Here is a 17,559-nt window from a genome sequence, read left to right as displayed (position 1 = left end):
TCCTTAACAATAAACTCCTATAAACCCATTTCTTGAGTAAAAAAATCCCAAGAAAGAAAGAAAAGAGAAATACTTACAAGTTTTTTTATCACTGAGAGCTTGTTCAAGAGCTATCTTTAAAAAATGAACTGACTTTATTGTAAACAAAGAATGCTTGTGTCTCTGGACAAGAAGCCGTTGTAGGGGCTTTTGTCTTCTATAAGTTTCAAGTTCTATCTTAACGAGTGTCTAGCCACTATGTTCTAAGGATGGGAGCTTCGAGTGCAGAGTGGTTCTAGTTTTCACACACTTCCTGACTGATATAGGTACCATAACCAGAGTGCAGATTTCTGTTGCTTGCTAAAGTTGAAATGGGAAGGGGATGCTACCCTCACTGGTTTGTTCTCTCGTTCTGTCACCACCAATTTCTTTTTTCCTGTAAATAAAGAATTAAGAACTAAAAGACCAAAAAATATTGTATTATTATTAATTCAATTTCAAAACTGAGAAGCATCTTTCGCTTTTTGGTGATTGGCAAACGGGAAACTAAAAAACTGAGAAAAAAAAAATCTGTTGAAGAGGATTTTTTTTTTTTTTTTTCTCGTCAGACGAAATTTTATCCTTATTAAGTGGATTTTTCCTTGGATTTTCTTTTGCTTATTGTTTTTTTAATTTCAGTACTCAGCGAAATAACCTCCCCTTTGGGGACATTGGCACTCCAAAGGCAATGTTGTTGGCACTCCAAAGGCAATGTTGTTTTGAGTTGAAGCTCCATATTAAAAAAGATTTTGTGGTTTTAATCCTATAAAAAGAACTCTTAAAGCAATTTTAGGTTCACCTTTTCCTTTTTAGTACCCTGTGTTCTACGATTCCTTATTAATTCAAAATAAATGAGTCTATTCAAAAGGACCAAAAGCAATCTAGCTAATATGTGTTCAACTACAATGAAAAAACCAGAAGTAATAGCAGATGACCAGCTGTTTAATCGCTACATCTGAAAATGCATACATTCAGGACCCTACTCTCAATCAGCTCAAACACACAAACATCTCCTTTCTTCAAAGAATTTCCCCTTTCAAATGCAGTCCAACCAGCACCAAACTTGGTTAATCTCTTATCATAATAATTTAACAATCTCATATGCCAACATCTATCAGCAACTCTTAGTGTCAAATCCTCCACTTTATGCCAAAAATGCTCACGACTGAAGCTATTTGGTATAACCTGCACAGCATTGTATTTTAAAGCTTAATGCAATATATATTCCTATACACTATCAACATCAAAGCAAAACATTAGAAATTTATCTGTTTTAATTTAAAGTGAATGTGTTCAAAATGTACCACAGTACAACGCCTCAAACATTCTACATTCACAACAGACTTGAAGGATGGATACTTCGAAATGTACTTATTTGCAGCTTCGTGAGCTTTGGAAGTACGTGGGCATGAACCCCTTATCGCCTTCAGAAAAGAATTCTCTTTGGACAACCCTTTGTTGAAATTTCCTACATGAATTCAATTAAAAAAAGTATGAAAATTGTTTCTTGTCATAAATTTCTTTGGTCAAAGGTTTGATTCTCTGATTGCAAAATGATTTTCACTATAACTACTATGGGGCTTGAATTTATTTTCGAGTTAAGAGCTGACATATAAGGACATCATAAAAATTATGAAATAGGTTTAAGACATACCTCCAAAATCTCTCATGGAAGAATATGGATTCCCAATTGTGCTACCACTAGATGGGGAATCATGATTGCTAACTGCAGTATCTGTTGTCTTATTAGCTGCAACAGTTCTCATCTTCTTAGGAGACAGAGGACATGGACGTAGTGTTTCCCCCCCTCTTTTCAAGTTTGACGAGGGATAATTCAATATCTCAACAGAGCTGTTATCTTCATTTTCTTCCACCTTAGGCTCTTTGAGTTCTTCATCGAGATTCCGGTCTGCAGTACAGATCCTCGCGCATGGGTACTCTATCTCTGTTGCACTCTTATCAAATATGATTACATAGAAATGACAAGGTTGCTCATATTTAAAAACTAATAAGTGTCCACATTGTAAAGAATGATATTCTGCAAATTCTTGCCAACCCTTTTCTAACCAAACTTCATCATCACAATTCAACAGTTCTACTTGCCACGTAGCTCCACTGGGGACCTTAAGTGTCACTGGACTTGATAGACCATTACCATACTTCCTCAAAAATTTCTCTGGGATTTCCTATTTACCAAGATTAATGTATTCACAAAATTCATTAGAATATACAGAAAATGAAATGCATACCTGCATATACAAGCCAAAACATCTGCACACACTCAAAATTGTGATTTTGCAATCATAAACTTGAAATGCTTTTGAGCCTGTTATTTTATATTGGCTATTTGGCAAGCAACACAGCACATCTTAACTGCAATGGATTAGTCATTTGAGATTTTAGGAGTACATTTAAAGGTTAGCGTCTCTGTCCTCAAATATTATCAACATTAAAGTCACTACTACCATCCCTCTTTGGTCTAGTACATGTTTATAAATCAATAAAATTTCTTAAAACAACTAGAAATTTATTAAATGAACTCCTGGCCGTATTATATTTATGCAACATCATGGATAAGTCACATATGCCTCTTTTTCACTAGCACAAAATCTATTCAGTGGAAAAAAAAAAGTCAAAATATTTTATATTTACAAATAAAAATAATATTTAACTAATTATGGGCAGCTCAAAATCGTATTTCAAGTAACCCTTATGGAAGTATCGATCATAACCAAATTGAAGCAATTTATTGACATAAGTAACACCTATGGAAGTATCTCCCAATTTGCAACCATTCTAAAGATGTCTCTGCAAGAAATAAGCTTAACTGGTTCACCCTATCTGCTGAAGAAAGCATAACCTTTGTGTTTACTTTAGAACCCAAATAGCAATCCAAAGAAATTGAATCATAAAAGTTTTTATATTTATAATTATTTAATAAAAACGAGTCTGTTTACCTACAGTTTATGTTGGACCAAAGGTAAAGGTAAAGGTACCAAGAAACCCTCGACAAGAATGCCGTGAAAGAACACAAACATGAGAAATAACTTAATATTTTGAAGATTAAAGAGAAAATCAAGAAAGTAACCAAAGAAACAGAAAAGCTTACAAGTCTTCCATGGCGGATAACATCACCAAGAAGTATCTTGAGAAAGTGTGGTGAATTTTCCATAATAATGTTTCTTCAAGATCCCTAAGTGGGCTCGAGAAACTATCGCTAGGCTACTTCGATAGTATGACTGTATGCGAGCTACTTTACTTATTGGCTGGCAGTTTGTCTTAACAGTAACAGAGAAAGAGCATGGCAGAGCCAATTCTCCACGTGGCAGAGCAGTTTGACCTCACTGGTTTTGCTAAGGAAACCAAGACCGGTTCTAAAGCAGGATAGAACCTTGCAATTGCTCTTCGGCGCTTCTTAAAACGATTTTGGAAGCACTGATTTTAAATATTTTAACTAATTAGAAGACTAATATTTTTATAAGGAAATATAATTATTTAGTACATGGGATTTTATAAAATTAATTTTCTCATTTTCATATTAATATATTTTTATATATTACGTATTCTCGTGTTAATATATTTTTATATATTAAATATTTAATTCTGGACGTTTGGTTCCGTCTCGTTATCCGAAATTCATGTTTTTTGCCGTTAAAAGGGTATTAAAAGACAAAATTACCCTGGAGCAGAAAAAAAAAAAAAAAACAAAAGCACTCCTCATTCAAAGAAAACCTTAGCACAGATCTGATTTATGAAATGTAACTTATCAAAATATGCCCAAAAGAGATTTTTCTTCAGGAATCCAAAAGAGTTGATTTTGCAAATAATCCATAACTGAGAATTTTCATTTAGTTCCAAAGATTGAAAAACAAGTAAAATTGAGTTGATTTTTGAAATGTAATTTATTGAGTCAAACCCGTAAAAGATTCAAAATCAAAATCAGAATTTTTAGCAAGGTTTAAACCCCTAAAAAGAATAACAATTAGAAATATAAATTCATAATCATGATATTTAGGCAAAAGTTGCATTATAACCGATAATCAAAACAGAAAATTGCTTTGAAAGGAATTTAGAACTAAGATTAACTAAAGCTAACTGAGAATTAACATCCAATAGAATTGAAAATTCTCAAAATGAATAATTGGGTCCCAATTTACAAAAGAGTTCAGTAATAACATAATATCAATAAATAGCAATAGTGAGCCACAATAAACAACAACGAATAACAATGGTAGCAAAATTTTATGAACCAGCTGTAAATAAAAAAAAAAAAAAACAAATTGCAAGTGCCAGAAATTACAAAAAAAGTGAGCAAAATTACCAACAAAAAAAACCCAAAAAGAAATTAGAAAGAAAACTCACCTGAAGAATGAAAATAGGAGAAGAATGAGAGAGAGAAAACAAGACAATCGCAATAGAGAGAGGAAAAGTGACAATCGCTACTGTGAAGCCAAATAAGTTCCTTCTATGATTTTCGGCAAGAACTTGGTCGGCCAAAGTGGATTAGGTGAAGCATGTCACTGGTTTGAAAGAGAAATCGAAAAAGGAAAGGGTTCGAAATTCTAAAGACAATCGTTTTAGTAATCAACGAGTCGGCAGGTCCTACCGTCGGTGTTTGCTAGTTGATTGGCCGGAATTTGATAGAGAAGGTGGCCGTTGTTAGGAGTCTAGGAGGAGCGATTCCATACCGCAAATGAAGTAACTTGGTTTAAGTAATATCTAAATATTTTTTCCTTTTTTTTCTTTTTCATTAAGGGCATCTTTGTCATTAAAAAATTATCTTTTGTCCTTTATTTTGTCTTTTTGCGCTCTTTTAACGGCAAAAACAGTGGATTTTGGAGAGACGTTTTGATGAGACGGACTAATATACTAAAATATAAGGATAAGAAAATCAATTTTATAAAATTTTAGGGATTAAATAATTATTTTTTCTTTTTATAATTTATTATTATATATTATTGAACTAAAAAAAAGCTGAATTCTTAAAGATTTTATTGGAATATAGAATATTTACCTCATGCTTAATAGCATAATTAAGAAAACATTATTAATATTAGCTTCTAAGATTTTTTAGAAATATAGACAGTTTATAATATTATATAATAAATTAAAAATTAATAAAGAGTTATGTATTATAAAGATCAAGAACAATTGCATACAATAAGTACAGATAAGTTAAAAAAAAAAAAAGTTAATAATAAATGGTTGTTTACAATGTTTCTGATATGGGGGAATGGTTTCTGTCATTACGGCGGAGAGGTGATCGGAAGCAGGTTGAAGTGGCGGTGATGATTGCTTGGGAGATTTAGAACTCTAGAAACCGTGTTGTTTGGCTGCAGAAGGTAGGCAATCCATGCCAAATAATATGTACAGCAAATCAGTTCTTGGGAGAGTGGCAGGCCGCTCAAGTGGACTCAGTCTCTAACACAATCCCAGCTGGTGTTGTGGCGAGATGGCATCCGCTTCATGGTGGTTTGAAATGTAATGTAGATGCAGCATATAATGAGACAACTGGAATAGCAGGAATTGGTATGGTGTTGCGTGATTAGAATGGACAAATATGGTTGGAAGGTGTTTGTCTTTGGGTAGGGTGCAGAATGCTTTGTTAGCAGAAACAATGGGAATGCGTGAGGCATCAAGTTGGTTGAAGGAGAATACATTAACTCACAGTTAATAGTTGAAATAGATTGTTTGATGGTAAAGCTATCATTGGACAGTACTGTGCTGCTTAATTTCTTATTTTGCCCTTTCTAACAATGATTGTAAGTCACTTGCTACTGAATTTACATTATTGTCGTTTTCTCTTGTTAAAAAATAAGGATCCAAAGTCTGCCCATGAGTTACAAGTAAGCTCGAGCCACTGCTTTTATGTCTGGTTTGATGAAATAGGATGATGTGCCTCAATCTTTTATTCATGATGTACTGCTTTCTGATAGTAATAATATCTGAGCAGCAGTATTTTGTTAATAAATAAATGGTTATTTAAAGAAATTTTATTTATTTCCTTCACTGTTGATTTCTGTAAATTCATTTGTTACTGTATCTTTCCCATACGGTTATGCTTCAAGTTCAGCAACTCCATTCTTAACATGCCAATGACTTGGGATAGAGAAATTACATAACTAGTTACATTAACACCTATCGATCCAGTCAAAAGGACAAAAGACACTGCTCAATGTATGTGTCCAGCCATTACAAAATCCTTCCAAAAACACCAACAAGCAGAAGTGATAGTATCAATCACTTGACACATCTGAAAATGGAAACTTTCAGCAGTTTCTTCTCAATTAGCTCGAATATGCAAACATCTCCATCTCCCAGCAAATTTTCCTTTATAAATACAGGCCAACCAAAAGTAATTCTACCTGGCTTCCCTGGCGCTCTTTTGACAAACTTCACAGTCCACGATCTATCAGAAACCTGAAGCGTCAGACTGACTTGCTGACCTTGAACATAACTCCGACTGAAGCTAATCGGCACACCTGGATGAAGTTAAATGGAATACTATCATTATGAGAGGATAAAAAAAAAAAGAAGAAGAAAGATATAGAATCATGGATATATAATTCAGGTCAAAAACTAACATGAGAGTTAAATTTTTTAAAGAGAAAAGGAAACTTTGAAAGATATAGAATTATAGGTATAGTATGATTCACAATATATAATTGAGGTCAAAAGCTAACATGTTTTCTTCATTGACAAACTCAAAGAAAAATAAGAAACTTTTTTAAGGCACTTATGAAAGTATGCTTTTATGTATAAAGTAAAATATACTGATAGCCTACAAATAGAAGGGCAACGGGTATTCACAACAGCCTTGAAGAATGGATTTTCAGAGACGAAGTTGTTCACAGCTTCAAGAGCTGATGAAGTACTCGAACACGAACGCCTTTTAGCCTGTTGATCTTGCTTGAGATCCCCTAAATTAAATGAATAAATAAAGGTAAGAATCGGACAATTAGTATTATTTTCCAAAACCAGCTATGCAATGTTTAAGATAGCACATTCAGCTTTAAATTTCCTTTGTGAAAGTCAAGGTTCTTGGGTTTTAAATTGGTAAGGACTAAAATACAACAAATAATCAATACAACTATCAGAACAGCATGAAAATTTTGAAATGAGATTGTATTGGTTCAGAATAAATAATCAAAACATACCATGGCCATGAGCACTAGTACATGTAGGCAAGTTGCCAGACAATGAAATGTTTGGTGTTTTACTGGTTGAATCAATTCGTATCTTCTTCAGAGACTGATCATCCAATGCTTCAACAGAAATGTTCTCTTCATTTGCTTGTGCCTTTGCCTCTTGGAAGTCCCAATCATGCTTTGGCTCTGCAGCACAAACTCTATCATATGGATATTGTATCTCCACAGCACTCTTATCTAATATCACTACTTGGAAATTGGATTGTCCCATATATTGGAAAACTAATAGATATCCATATTCTAAGGAGTAGTATTTTGCAAATTCTCCCCAACCCTTTTCAAACCAAACCTCATCATCGCCCTTTAACAATTCTACTTTCCACACGGCACCACAAGGAACCTTAAGAATTGCAGGACTAGTCAAATCATTTCCATACTTTCTTATGAACTTCTTGGGAATACCCTGATTAAAATGACAATGAAGTTATCCACAAAATGCAGTAAAAGATATGAAAGTCACTGCTGCAAGCAAGCAAGGGTGTACGAACAAAAAATATGTCACTTTTTCTGATCAGGAGCACTTCTTTCATGCAATGGAATGATATTGTTATTCTGATCCCATTTAGGTTATTAAAGATTAGCATATACATAATGATTTCTGATTTGAGCAGTATATTTTAATTCGATCTTGGGCAAACATAATGGGTAGACCTCATGAGCACCCTTTATCTACCAAATCATCACAACTACAAATTACTTCAAATACAACAATGCTCAAAATCTTTACTGACTTCTTTAAGTGTCAACAAATGTAAGAATATTTGCAGTTATCCACCAAGTATATTGGCTTTTCTAGACTACATTGAAGCAAGGGATTTATGAATCATGATAACAATTTCATGATAGTGGCATTAAGTATAAAGTTCCATGCCTAATACATGTAATTGATGAAAGAATTAGGCTCTGTGAAAGTTGCAATCACAATTAAGAAACAAAATTTTAAGTGCTTAATTGACCCTAACAACCATTGTTATACATTCTGCTAACAACGATTAGTTACAAAAGAAAAAAACTATCATTTAGTCATATAGACTTCTAAGAACTTTGGTAAAGTTAAAGATTGGAATACAAAGCAATCAAAGCAATTTTGTAATTTTCAAAGCAAAATAAAAATATATGAATATTGCAAACATAATAAGGGAGAAATATATAGGAGTTTTATCATTTTTTCTTCAATCTCCAACCTTATTATTTGATTAAAATAATTAACTTCTTGTTGATTTTAGTGACTAGAAACAACAAAATCTAATTTTCCCCACTTGATTCCATTGAGCTCAGAAAAATACAAGATTCCCCTGTTTAATATTATTTTGTTTCGTAACTTTGCGCACAAGATTCTAAAACTGAAGCAAAGCTAAAACTTCACATCATTAATTAATAAAATAAAATAAAATATATTAAAATTGAAAAAAAAAATTAACATCAAGGGTTTTTTTTAATATATATTAGCTGCAAAAAGAGCAAATGCCCCCTCTTTCCGTCCACTCTTCCCGAAGTGAGCGAATTGCATTCTTCTGGTCGTGGTTCTTGCAGCTACCATGAAAGTTCAAATAAGCTTGGAAGCGCAGTTGGTGGCACTCGAAGACAACCCATAAAGAATTTGGATTTTCTCAAAAAGCAATATTCTTGTTTAGGATCCAACAGGATTCCAAAGAAATTGACATTCAGAAATACAAATTTGAACATATTTGACCAATCTTTGTCCAGTCAAACGTGAAGCAAGCAAGAAAACATGGAAAAATATGCATAAAAACTACCATGTTAATGTTACAAGTAACCAAGAAGAAGAAGAAGAAGAAGAAGAAGAAGAAGAAGAAGAAGAATCAAAAGAAACAAGAATGCTTACAAGCTTTCCCTCCCGTATAGCATTATCATGAACTATCTTAAAGAAATGTTCCCTCTTATCCATAGTCACTACTCTTTCAATTGCTTCCTTCAAGCTTTCTTTTTTTCTGGGTTTTTGCTGGAAAAACCTTCGATAGTCCTGGTTGCTCCTTCAGCTGTAGTTGCCGCGTTCGTACATATCGCAGTAGTCTTGCTAAAACCCTGAAAAGGTAGGGCTTAGCCCCTCTAAAGTCTAGAATAGATTGTTTTACACGCTAAGCCAAGCTAACTCCTTCTATAGTTATATCCTTTGGTCTCAGTCCGAGAATATAAAGGCTACCTTTTGGTTTCGGTGGGAGAATATAAAAACTCGGATTTTTATTAACTATTTACTACTAAGTATACGTGATTTAGTAAAATTAACTATTTAATCCCTATTTTGGAAAAATATATAAATGTCTTTATGTGATTTGTTTCTTTGCACTAATAAGTCTTTTTAGCTAAAATTTAATATTTTTTACCGTTAACCTTTTATAAGTTTTTCTGTTGTATATTTCCCATGCTAAAAGCAAAACTTTTTTTAAAAAAAATAAAATTGAAAGAGAATAGAATGCTAATAGTTTCAAAGTTATTGAAAAAAATTGTGACTGTTTTTACTAATATGTATATATATATATATATATATATATATATATATATATATATGGAGGGCTTTTCATTTTTTTTTCATCAAAAATTAATGACAAAATATAAAATGTGGGCGAAAGTATTAACGTTTAAATATTTTAAATTATATATATCCATTTGTTTATTTTTCAAAAATATGTGTTAAATAGTTAATTCATCAAACTAAAACAGCTGAACAATAATTATTTTATATATTTAATTTTTCAAAATCTACGAACAAAAATAGGAAAAAAAAAGAAAAGAAATTTAAATTTTCACTTTGCAATAACTAAAATTTCTCATTCGTTGTTACTGTTTTGGATAAAATTCAAAAGCGGACAAAAAAAAAAAAGTTAATGCTAAGCAACAGTCAAATAAATAAAAAAAATACTAATGATTTCAAATTACAAATCAATAAGAAAATTATAAAATAGCAAGCGCTTCTCAACTCGCAGAAGTGAGAAAGAACAGGCTGGAGAGAAAGGGACAATCTCGAGGACTGTAATTCTATTTTTCTATTTTCAAGTACATTTCAGCTCCATACTTATATATATGCCTGAGACTTCAACAGAAACATCGTTCTCAGTTTCTCTCTTGGAGGCTCATGATTTCACTCCACAGCGCAGATACTGTCATGGACACGTTATCTCTGAAGCACTCTTATCAAATATGACGCCACAGAAATGGCCATCACCTTCATATTTAGAAACTAATTAGACTTGAGTTTGAACAAATCTAACCCATCAAGAACACGGCTTTCTGAAACTAATTAAGTAATAGATTGATTATATGAATGGCACTTGTAAACTAGCAAGAAGGTTTCATTAACTGATGGTTTATATCAGTTCAGATTTAACTGATGACAGTGACTTAGCTGGTCCAGTTCTAACACCTCTGACTCCTTCTTTATGAATCTCAACTTCAATTAGATTACCCTTTTCTGCTATGAAGTGAAATACACAGGTGTCTCCTGTAGCTAGCTCATTAGCTCCATAGAACTGACTCCAACCCAAACCGAAGCGCACCTGGCATCCTCTTTGAACCACTAGTATGTTCACTTTAACTGGCCATGACCTTCCTTTTGGATCCTTCATTACAATTTCCTCCTTGCTAACAAGCTTTGTCTTGTTTGCAAAATCTTTAGGCATCACCTAGCAAATAAATAAACAAAGATTTTTTTTTTTTTTTGTTTTTTTTGAACTAAGTAGAGACAGAATATAAAGGTCAGATGAATATGAAAAAGTTACCAAATTGTATTTTTGGTACTTCTTCAACACTGCTACAAAATATGGATTCTTCCGCTTCAAAGATCTTATTGTTTCAGTTACTTTGTCTTTGTCTAAGAATGAAACCAAAAGAGTTTATTTCAAGAATTATATACTTTAAACTCCAAGAAAAACAGAAAATAATTAATCATTGATTAATTACCAGCTGTTCTTGCAGAAGCTTGAGGCGTCTTGAACCTACAGGGAAGAGGGCTGCCACGTCTTTTGAAACCTTGTTTCTTGATCTTGATTTCTTCTTCTGCAGAAGAAGCAGAGGATTGTGAACTATCATTGACCCTTTCATTATCAGAAGCTACTTTCACATCCTTCTCGCAGCCAGTTCTACCATAAATTACGACTTGAAAAGTTATCTCATCAACAAGATTGAAAACAAGAAAATCGCTCGTTTCTAAACCTTGATTTTTCACGAATGTATTCCATCCACGCTTGAAAAAGTAGCTATCGCCTTCGTTAACGATCGTTACCTCACAAGATTTTCCTTCGTTTGGCTTTAAAGTTGGTGCCTTGGGCATGATTTTCTTGAATTTTTTCACAAAAGCTGGTGGAATTTTCTGCCAAACATAAGAAGTTAATTCGATGCAGTAACTAATATAACAAAAAAAAAAAAAAAAGGAAGCAAAACCCAGATCATTTTTTCAACAATGTAAAGAAAACTTACAAGTTTCTCCATGAAATCACTAAGCAAAACCTTGAAGAAAGTAGGAACTTGCTTTGGCTTCCTAGCCATTTTTCTTTTAATGAAAACAATTGGCTAACAAGTTGTTGTAAGTTGATGCACAATATTCTTGGATTCTGCTTCTTATAGCCTTAAAGATTTTGCTTCTATTGTTTTGAAAATAAAGATGGCAATTGACATGTGAAAAGGCTGGTTCAAATCTTGAACTATAAAAAGAACTAGCTAGTACTAGAGCCACGCAGTAAATCATGGAAAAAAGTAAACGATGTAGAAACAAATATAGTTAAAGGGACAAATAGTTAATGGACTGATGGAAAATTGCCCCACTTCTCTGTATGGCAACTTCGCCCGTGGAAAGCACGATGGGCATTGACTGGACAGCAGCAAGGTCAGATATTATTTCTCTTTTTTTTCTATTTTGGACTAGCAAATTTAAGCTAATGTAAGTAGTTGCTGCTGACATTAATGGTGGTATGGAATCCATTATCAATCATTCAAACTTACTGTATGAGTTTTTTCTTTTACTGTATGACTTCCTGTATTATTGTAATTTCTCAAGTTAAGGAAGGATTTCGTTGTGATTGAATTCCTCAATTATAATGTTGTAATTTTCGTGTCTCTGCATTGCACTGCTTTACTGGAGAAAGTAAAAAAAAAAAAGTAATTTGAAACTTTTGCTCAGCCACTTCAAAACTACGAGATGGAGGGAGTAATAAAATAAAGATAAAGATAATTTTTTTAAAATGGCATCAGTTATTGGGTTGGTGACTTATACTAGGTAAGCAATTTCCCATAGGTGGGAACAGTAAAACTCTGTCCACTGCCCTCTGCTTAAACCCCAGAAAATTCCTCCGGACACGTCCAACAAAACCCCAGTTAAACCCCAAAATCATGCGCCACCTTCTAACGGCCGTCCGGCGTCGCCACCCTTTTATCGGCACATTCCTCCTTGTACGCCAATATAAACCGTCAAAACAACCGACCCCATCCGCCCCACCAAAACCTCCAAAACCGCCGCAGAAACCTAAATCCTTCACATTCCATGACGCCACATGGGAGGACCCATACAGCTGGATATCAAACTTGAATGACAAGGTGGCGATGCGCCACATGGACGTGTACATGGAGCAAGAGGAGAAGTATACAGAGGCCGTAATGTCTGATACTGAGAAGCTACAAAGTAAGCTCCAGTCTGAAATGGCCTCCAGGATGCAATTTCACCTCTCCACCCCTCCCATTCGCTGGGGCCCATGGTAAGTGTCGCCAAAGTACGTAACTTTGTTTGGCTGTTGACAATAGAAAAAAGGAACGATCTTTTTCGTTGTTTTTTTAATTATTTCAAGGTGGATTTAGGTTTTTCCTCGCCTCAGGTTATACTATCGAAGAGTTGAAGAAGGAAAGCAGTATCCTGTGCTATGTCGGAGATTGTTAAGCTTAAATGAGGAATTCATTTCTAATAAATCTCCTTTTGGTGGATTTGATTTTACTTCTGGGAAAAGAATTGAGCAGAAGCTGCTTGATTACAATCAAGAAGCAGAGAGATTTGGAGGTATTGAGAAAAAAAAAAAGAACGATGTTAACTTTTCTTTTTCCAATTTTTGAGGTTGTTTTGTTGATTTGAAATTGAACATTTTTTTGTATAGGCTATGCTTATGAAGAATTATCAGAAGTGTCACCTGATCATCGGTTTCTTGCATATACTATGTATGACAAGGACAATGACTGGTTTAGGTTATCTGTTAGGAATCTCAATTCTTGTGCACTGTGTAGTAAGCCTCAAGCAGATAGGGTTTCGAATTTGGCTTGGGCCAAGGATGGCCAGGCATTGATTTATGTTGTTACTGATCAGTATAAAAGGCCTTGCCGGTTAGTATTATATTGATGTTGTAACATTTCAATGTGCTTTATCTTGTTGTAATGTGTTTTCATGTATTTAACAAAATTGAGTTGAAGTTCTTTTCTTTTTTTCCACCAGGATATATTGTAGCATGATTGGATCGACTGATGAAGATGTTTTGCTTTTAGATGAACCCAACGATGATGTTTTCGTTAACATAAGAAACACAAAGGACTTTCAGTTTATAACTGTCAATACCTTTTCTACCACATCTTCAAAGGTATCATTTCCAGAATACTTTGTGGTGCACATTTAATACTGAAATTGATCTTTAGCTAAAATGGTATAACAATCATGACAATGTTTTAGGTCTTTCTGATAAATGCAGCTGATCCTTTGTCCGGTATGACATTAGTGTGGGAGTGTGAAGGTCAGGCCCACTGTATAATTGAACATCATCAGGGGTATCTTTATTTATTTACTGATGCTGCAAAGGAGGGCCAGTTGGTTGATCATCACTATCTTCTGTGTAGTCCTGTCAGCAGTTCTTCCAGTTCAAGAATATGGGAGGTAGGTATCCAACCCAAATCTCTCTACATGCATGTGCAATTATACCTTTCTGTGGTTCTCTTCCAACGAACCTCTTTCAGTTCATTATATTTTGGCACTATCTGTCTGCTGCATTCTCCTCTCTACCTTCCATTTCCACTAATTTCTAGATGCAACATTATTTCTTTTGCAACTTTCTTTAGTTAGTAATGGGCACATGGTTAATCAGCCCTTATATCTTCATGAATCCACTATCATTTATTGCAGAGTGTATTCAATGATGACCAAGATTTGATTGTTGAGGATGTTGATTTCTGTGATACACACTTGGTACTAATCATGAGGGAAGGTTGGAACTTTAGGCTTTGTTCAGTTCCTCTGCCTTTGCCTGCTGGGAAGGTGAGAAAACAAACATCATCATCTCGGCAAATCCATGAAGTTAACTAATGGTGGCCAACAGTTTCATTTGAGTATGTTCATATCATACTCTTGTGTTTTTCTCATCTGCGCTTCTCTTGTTGTTGCAGAAAGGTTTTAATCTGGAACAGCTTAGTCCCAGATTCCTTCCTCTTCCAAGATATGTTTCTCAAATTTCACCAGGACCAAATTATGACTACCATTCATCAATGATGCGCTTTACAATATCATCACCTGTGGTACAAGTCATTTTGGCCCTAACTTCAGTAAATGTTTTCTTTTAGCAACTTATATAATTCTAGTTTGCTGTATTGCTCAAGAATTTTTACATGGATCCTGCTCTAGATAATAGTTGCAAGATATGAATGGAAATGGGTTAAGTGAGTTACTTTTTCCTGTATTACAAAACACTCTACCTTTTCCTTTTCAGGTTGTATTTTTAGACCTCGGTCTGCTAGGATATTATTGTCAAATAAATAGATTTTATTTTTGTTCTATTGTTGCCCTCAGCTGATCAACTCAATTCATGTGGTTCAGAGGCTAAGGTTTAGAGTCCAAAGTTCTTTTTGTATATTGTGTGTCTTGGCTCTTCACTGCAAGCATTAGGGCCAGTTCTTTTGTCATGTGACCAGATATTCAATTACATAAGGAAAAACATTTAGTAATTTTTCTCACTTATTTGACTTATCATGTGTTTGTCTATGTGTGTATGTGTATTATTGCATGGGTGCTTTTTCCTCTATATTTTTGGTAAAAGTGTGCTTTTCTGGTTGAATCGTGACCCCCAAATTTCATACAGATGCCAGATGCTGTTGTTGATTATGACCTATCAAATGGGAAATGGAACATCATTCAACAACAAAATATGCTTTACGAAAGAACAAGAATTCTGTATGGTGCAGCCTCTTCTGTGAACATCACAGATAGCCCCTTGAAGGGTCAAAACTATGGCTCTTCCAATGAAGTGAAATCTCAAGATGATAACTTGTGGCATGACCTCTCTGAGTTTTATGCATGTGAACATCATAACGTTTCTTCATATGATGGGGTTTTGGTTCCTCTAACTGTTGTATACTCACACAAAAATAAATATGGAAATCAAAATCCTGGGTTACTTCACGGGCATGGAGCTTATGGTGAGTTACTCGATAAACGATGGCGTGGTGAGTTGAAAAGCCTTCTTGATCGTGGTTGGGTTATTGCATATGCCGATGTCAGGTTTGTTTCAACTATACCACTACCATCTGACTTTGTTTTTTTTTTTTTTGGCCACAGCTTGCTGTGTGTATGCAGTTGTTTGATTCATCTTATAAAATGATTTCTTTTGCTCACTCTATTTAAAAATTTGAATTTCTATAGGGTATTTGTGTGTTTACAACTTAACAAAACTGAATTTATTTGTATTTTTGCAGAGGAGGAGGTGGTCAGGGTAAGAAGTGGCATCATGATGGCAGACGCAGGAATAAACTTAATTCCATCAAAGATTATATATCCTGTGCCAAATTCCTAACTGAAAATAAAATTGTGGAAGAAAAAAAGCTTGCTGGATGGGGATATAGTGCTGGAGGACTTTTGGTTGCTGCAGCCATCAATTGTTGCCCGGATTCATTTCGTGCTGCAGTTTTGAAGGTATATATTAATCTCATAATCTCATAATCTGTATGTCTTTTTTGGTGTTTCTCATTTTTCTTTTTAATACCCTGATCATGTAAGTGTTCACTGCTTTTACTTGTCTTAGTTTCTCAAAATTTTAAATGAAGCAAACAGTAAGATGGAGGTTGTCATTTTTTTAATAATTAAAATAAAATATATATTCTCGATATACTCATTTCTATGTCTGTCCATATTCTTTATCTTTTCCAGGTCCCTTTTCTAGATCCAACCAACACTCTTCTCTATCCCATTTTACCGCTTACAGCAGCTGATTTCGGAGAGTTTGGATACCCTGGGGATATTGATGATTTTCATGCGATACTGGAATATTCTCCCTATGACAATATTCAGAAGGATGCTGTTTATCCTGCTATATTGATAACCTCATCTTTTAACACACGGTAATTTGCTAGCACACTTTACTGGCTATGCCTATAATTTGTACAAACACAGCTGATCATGAGTGAATGCAAACTAGTTGGATGGTGTTAAATTAAATCACAAACGACTTTTAGTAGACATTTTCTAAAACCTAAGGATAATGGAAATGCATGGGTCAACATATTAGAGAGTATTTGTAATTTTGAATAGTGGTTATGAAGTGTCAAATTGGTAGAACCTGAAATTGAGGCAGCGAGTCTATATTGTATATTGGAAACTTATTAACTGTTCTTTTGTGTTCTTTTATTCTATTATTTAACTTGACATGCTTTTTGCTTGATGATGATGATGATAGCATTTTTTTTTTTTTGGACGAGTCATATGCTTATGAATTTTGTGTTTGATGTATTTCAGATTTGGGGTTTGGGAAGCCGCAAAATGGGTTGCCCGAGTTCGTGAACACACTATTTATGAAACCAACCGTCCAGTACTCCTTAATTTAACAACAGAAATTGTGGAGGAAAACAGATATTTGCATTGCAAGGAGTCAGCAATGGAAACTGCATTTCTTATCAAGATGATCGAATCATGAGTTTGATTTTATTACATTGCGCTCCATAATCCGTCCTTGAATCTGTTTTTTGATCTTTTATGACAAGTAGCAGAAAAGGCTGTCTTCAAGATCTGATGCACCTTGGTTGCCAAGCAGGTTTTTCCCACTTAAAACATTACTTGGTGGTTATAGCATTTCATGAATTATGAAATCTGCTTGATGAGGACATATCGCTGATCTGTCCCATTTAGCTGGTTCAACTTGCCAAAGCAGCCAATAGAATTAGGACAGAAAAACTTTACACTGTTCACCAAATGTTGGTTATTTGTTGCTTTGCCATATTGATATTGCAAGTTAATTATTGTATATACATATGTCTATCTGATATGCTCATTATAAAATTTTGAAATGGAAGAAAACCTTTTGATAATAGCTTTTAAAATTTGGGAAGCTTCATAATGCATTTTTGCTCTTCTTTTGTTTTTGTGAGT

The 17,559-nt window shown here is 34.1% G+C and overlaps 3 protein-coding genes across 5 annotated transcripts; 1 reads left to right on the top strand and 2 right to left on the bottom strand.

Moving 5' to 3' along the window:
* Positions 1 to 852: 852 nt before the first annotated feature.
* Positions 853 to 9,333, bottom strand: LOC105639633 (putative B3 domain-containing protein Os03g0621600). The gene is made up of 8 exons (XM_089719312.1): positions 9,073 to 9,333; positions 7,176 to 7,629; positions 6,804 to 6,938; positions 6,263 to 6,500; positions 4,381 to 4,522; positions 1,673 to 2,204; positions 1,323 to 1,486; positions 853 to 1,203 (listed from the first exon to the last, which is right to left on the bottom strand). The coding sequence occupies exons 1-8, from the start codon at positions 9,133 to 9,135 to the stop codon at positions 961 to 963; spliced, it is 1,971 nt and encodes a 656-aa protein (XP_089575438.1). The 5' UTR covers positions 9,136 to 9,333; the 3' UTR covers positions 853 to 960.
* A 736-nt stretch (positions 9,334 to 10,069) lies between these two features.
* LOC105639634 (putative B3 domain-containing protein Os04g0347400) lies at positions 10,070 to 11,895 on the bottom strand. Of its 2 annotated transcripts, XM_012223749.4 has the most exons (5): positions 11,661 to 11,895; positions 11,397 to 11,553; positions 11,145 to 11,240; positions 10,964 to 11,055; positions 10,070 to 10,867 (listed from the first exon to the last, which is right to left on the bottom strand). In XM_012223749.4, exons 1-5 carry the CDS (start codon positions 11,727 to 11,729, stop codon positions 10,553 to 10,555), a joined length of 729 nt encoding a protein of 242 aa, XP_012079139.1. In that variant the 5' UTR covers positions 11,730 to 11,895; the 3' UTR covers positions 10,070 to 10,552. The 2 variants fall into 2 exon arrangements, with proteins under 2 accessions (XP_012079139.1, XP_012079138.1); XM_012223748.4 differs by having other exon boundaries at positions 11,145 to 11,553; positions 11,661 to 11,894.
* Positions 11,896 to 12,410: 515 nt separating this feature from the next.
* Positions 12,411 to 17,531, top strand: LOC105639635 (Prolyl oligopeptidase family protein). 2 transcript variants are annotated; one of them, XM_012223750.4, is made up of 11 exons: positions 12,411 to 12,931; positions 13,049 to 13,227; positions 13,322 to 13,544; positions 13,654 to 13,795; positions 13,885 to 14,085; positions 14,332 to 14,463; positions 14,592 to 14,720; positions 15,281 to 15,699; positions 15,894 to 16,110; positions 16,345 to 16,535; positions 16,930 to 17,531. In XM_012223750.4, the coding sequence occupies exons 1-11, from the start codon at positions 12,570 to 12,572 to the stop codon at positions 17,105 to 17,107; spliced, it is 2,373 nt and encodes a 790-aa protein (XP_012079140.1). In that variant the 5' UTR covers positions 12,411 to 12,569; the 3' UTR covers positions 17,108 to 17,531. The 2 variants fall into 2 exon arrangements, with proteins under 2 accessions (XP_012079140.1, XP_012079141.1); XM_012223751.3 differs by having other exon boundaries at positions 12,794 to 12,931; positions 13,032 to 13,227.
* Positions 17,532 to 17,559: the final 28 nt, after the last annotated feature.

Source organism: Jatropha curcas, chromosome 3 (assembly GCF_041381405.1).
Source record: "Jatropha curcas cultivar XTBG-Jc1 chromosome 3, XTBG_Jcur_1.0, whole genome shotgun sequence".
NCBI lineage: Eukaryota > Viridiplantae > Streptophyta > Magnoliopsida > Malpighiales > Euphorbiaceae > Jatropha > Jatropha curcas.
Note: the sequence above shows the minus strand (reverse complement) of the source record. Positions and strands in the feature narration are given on the sequence as shown.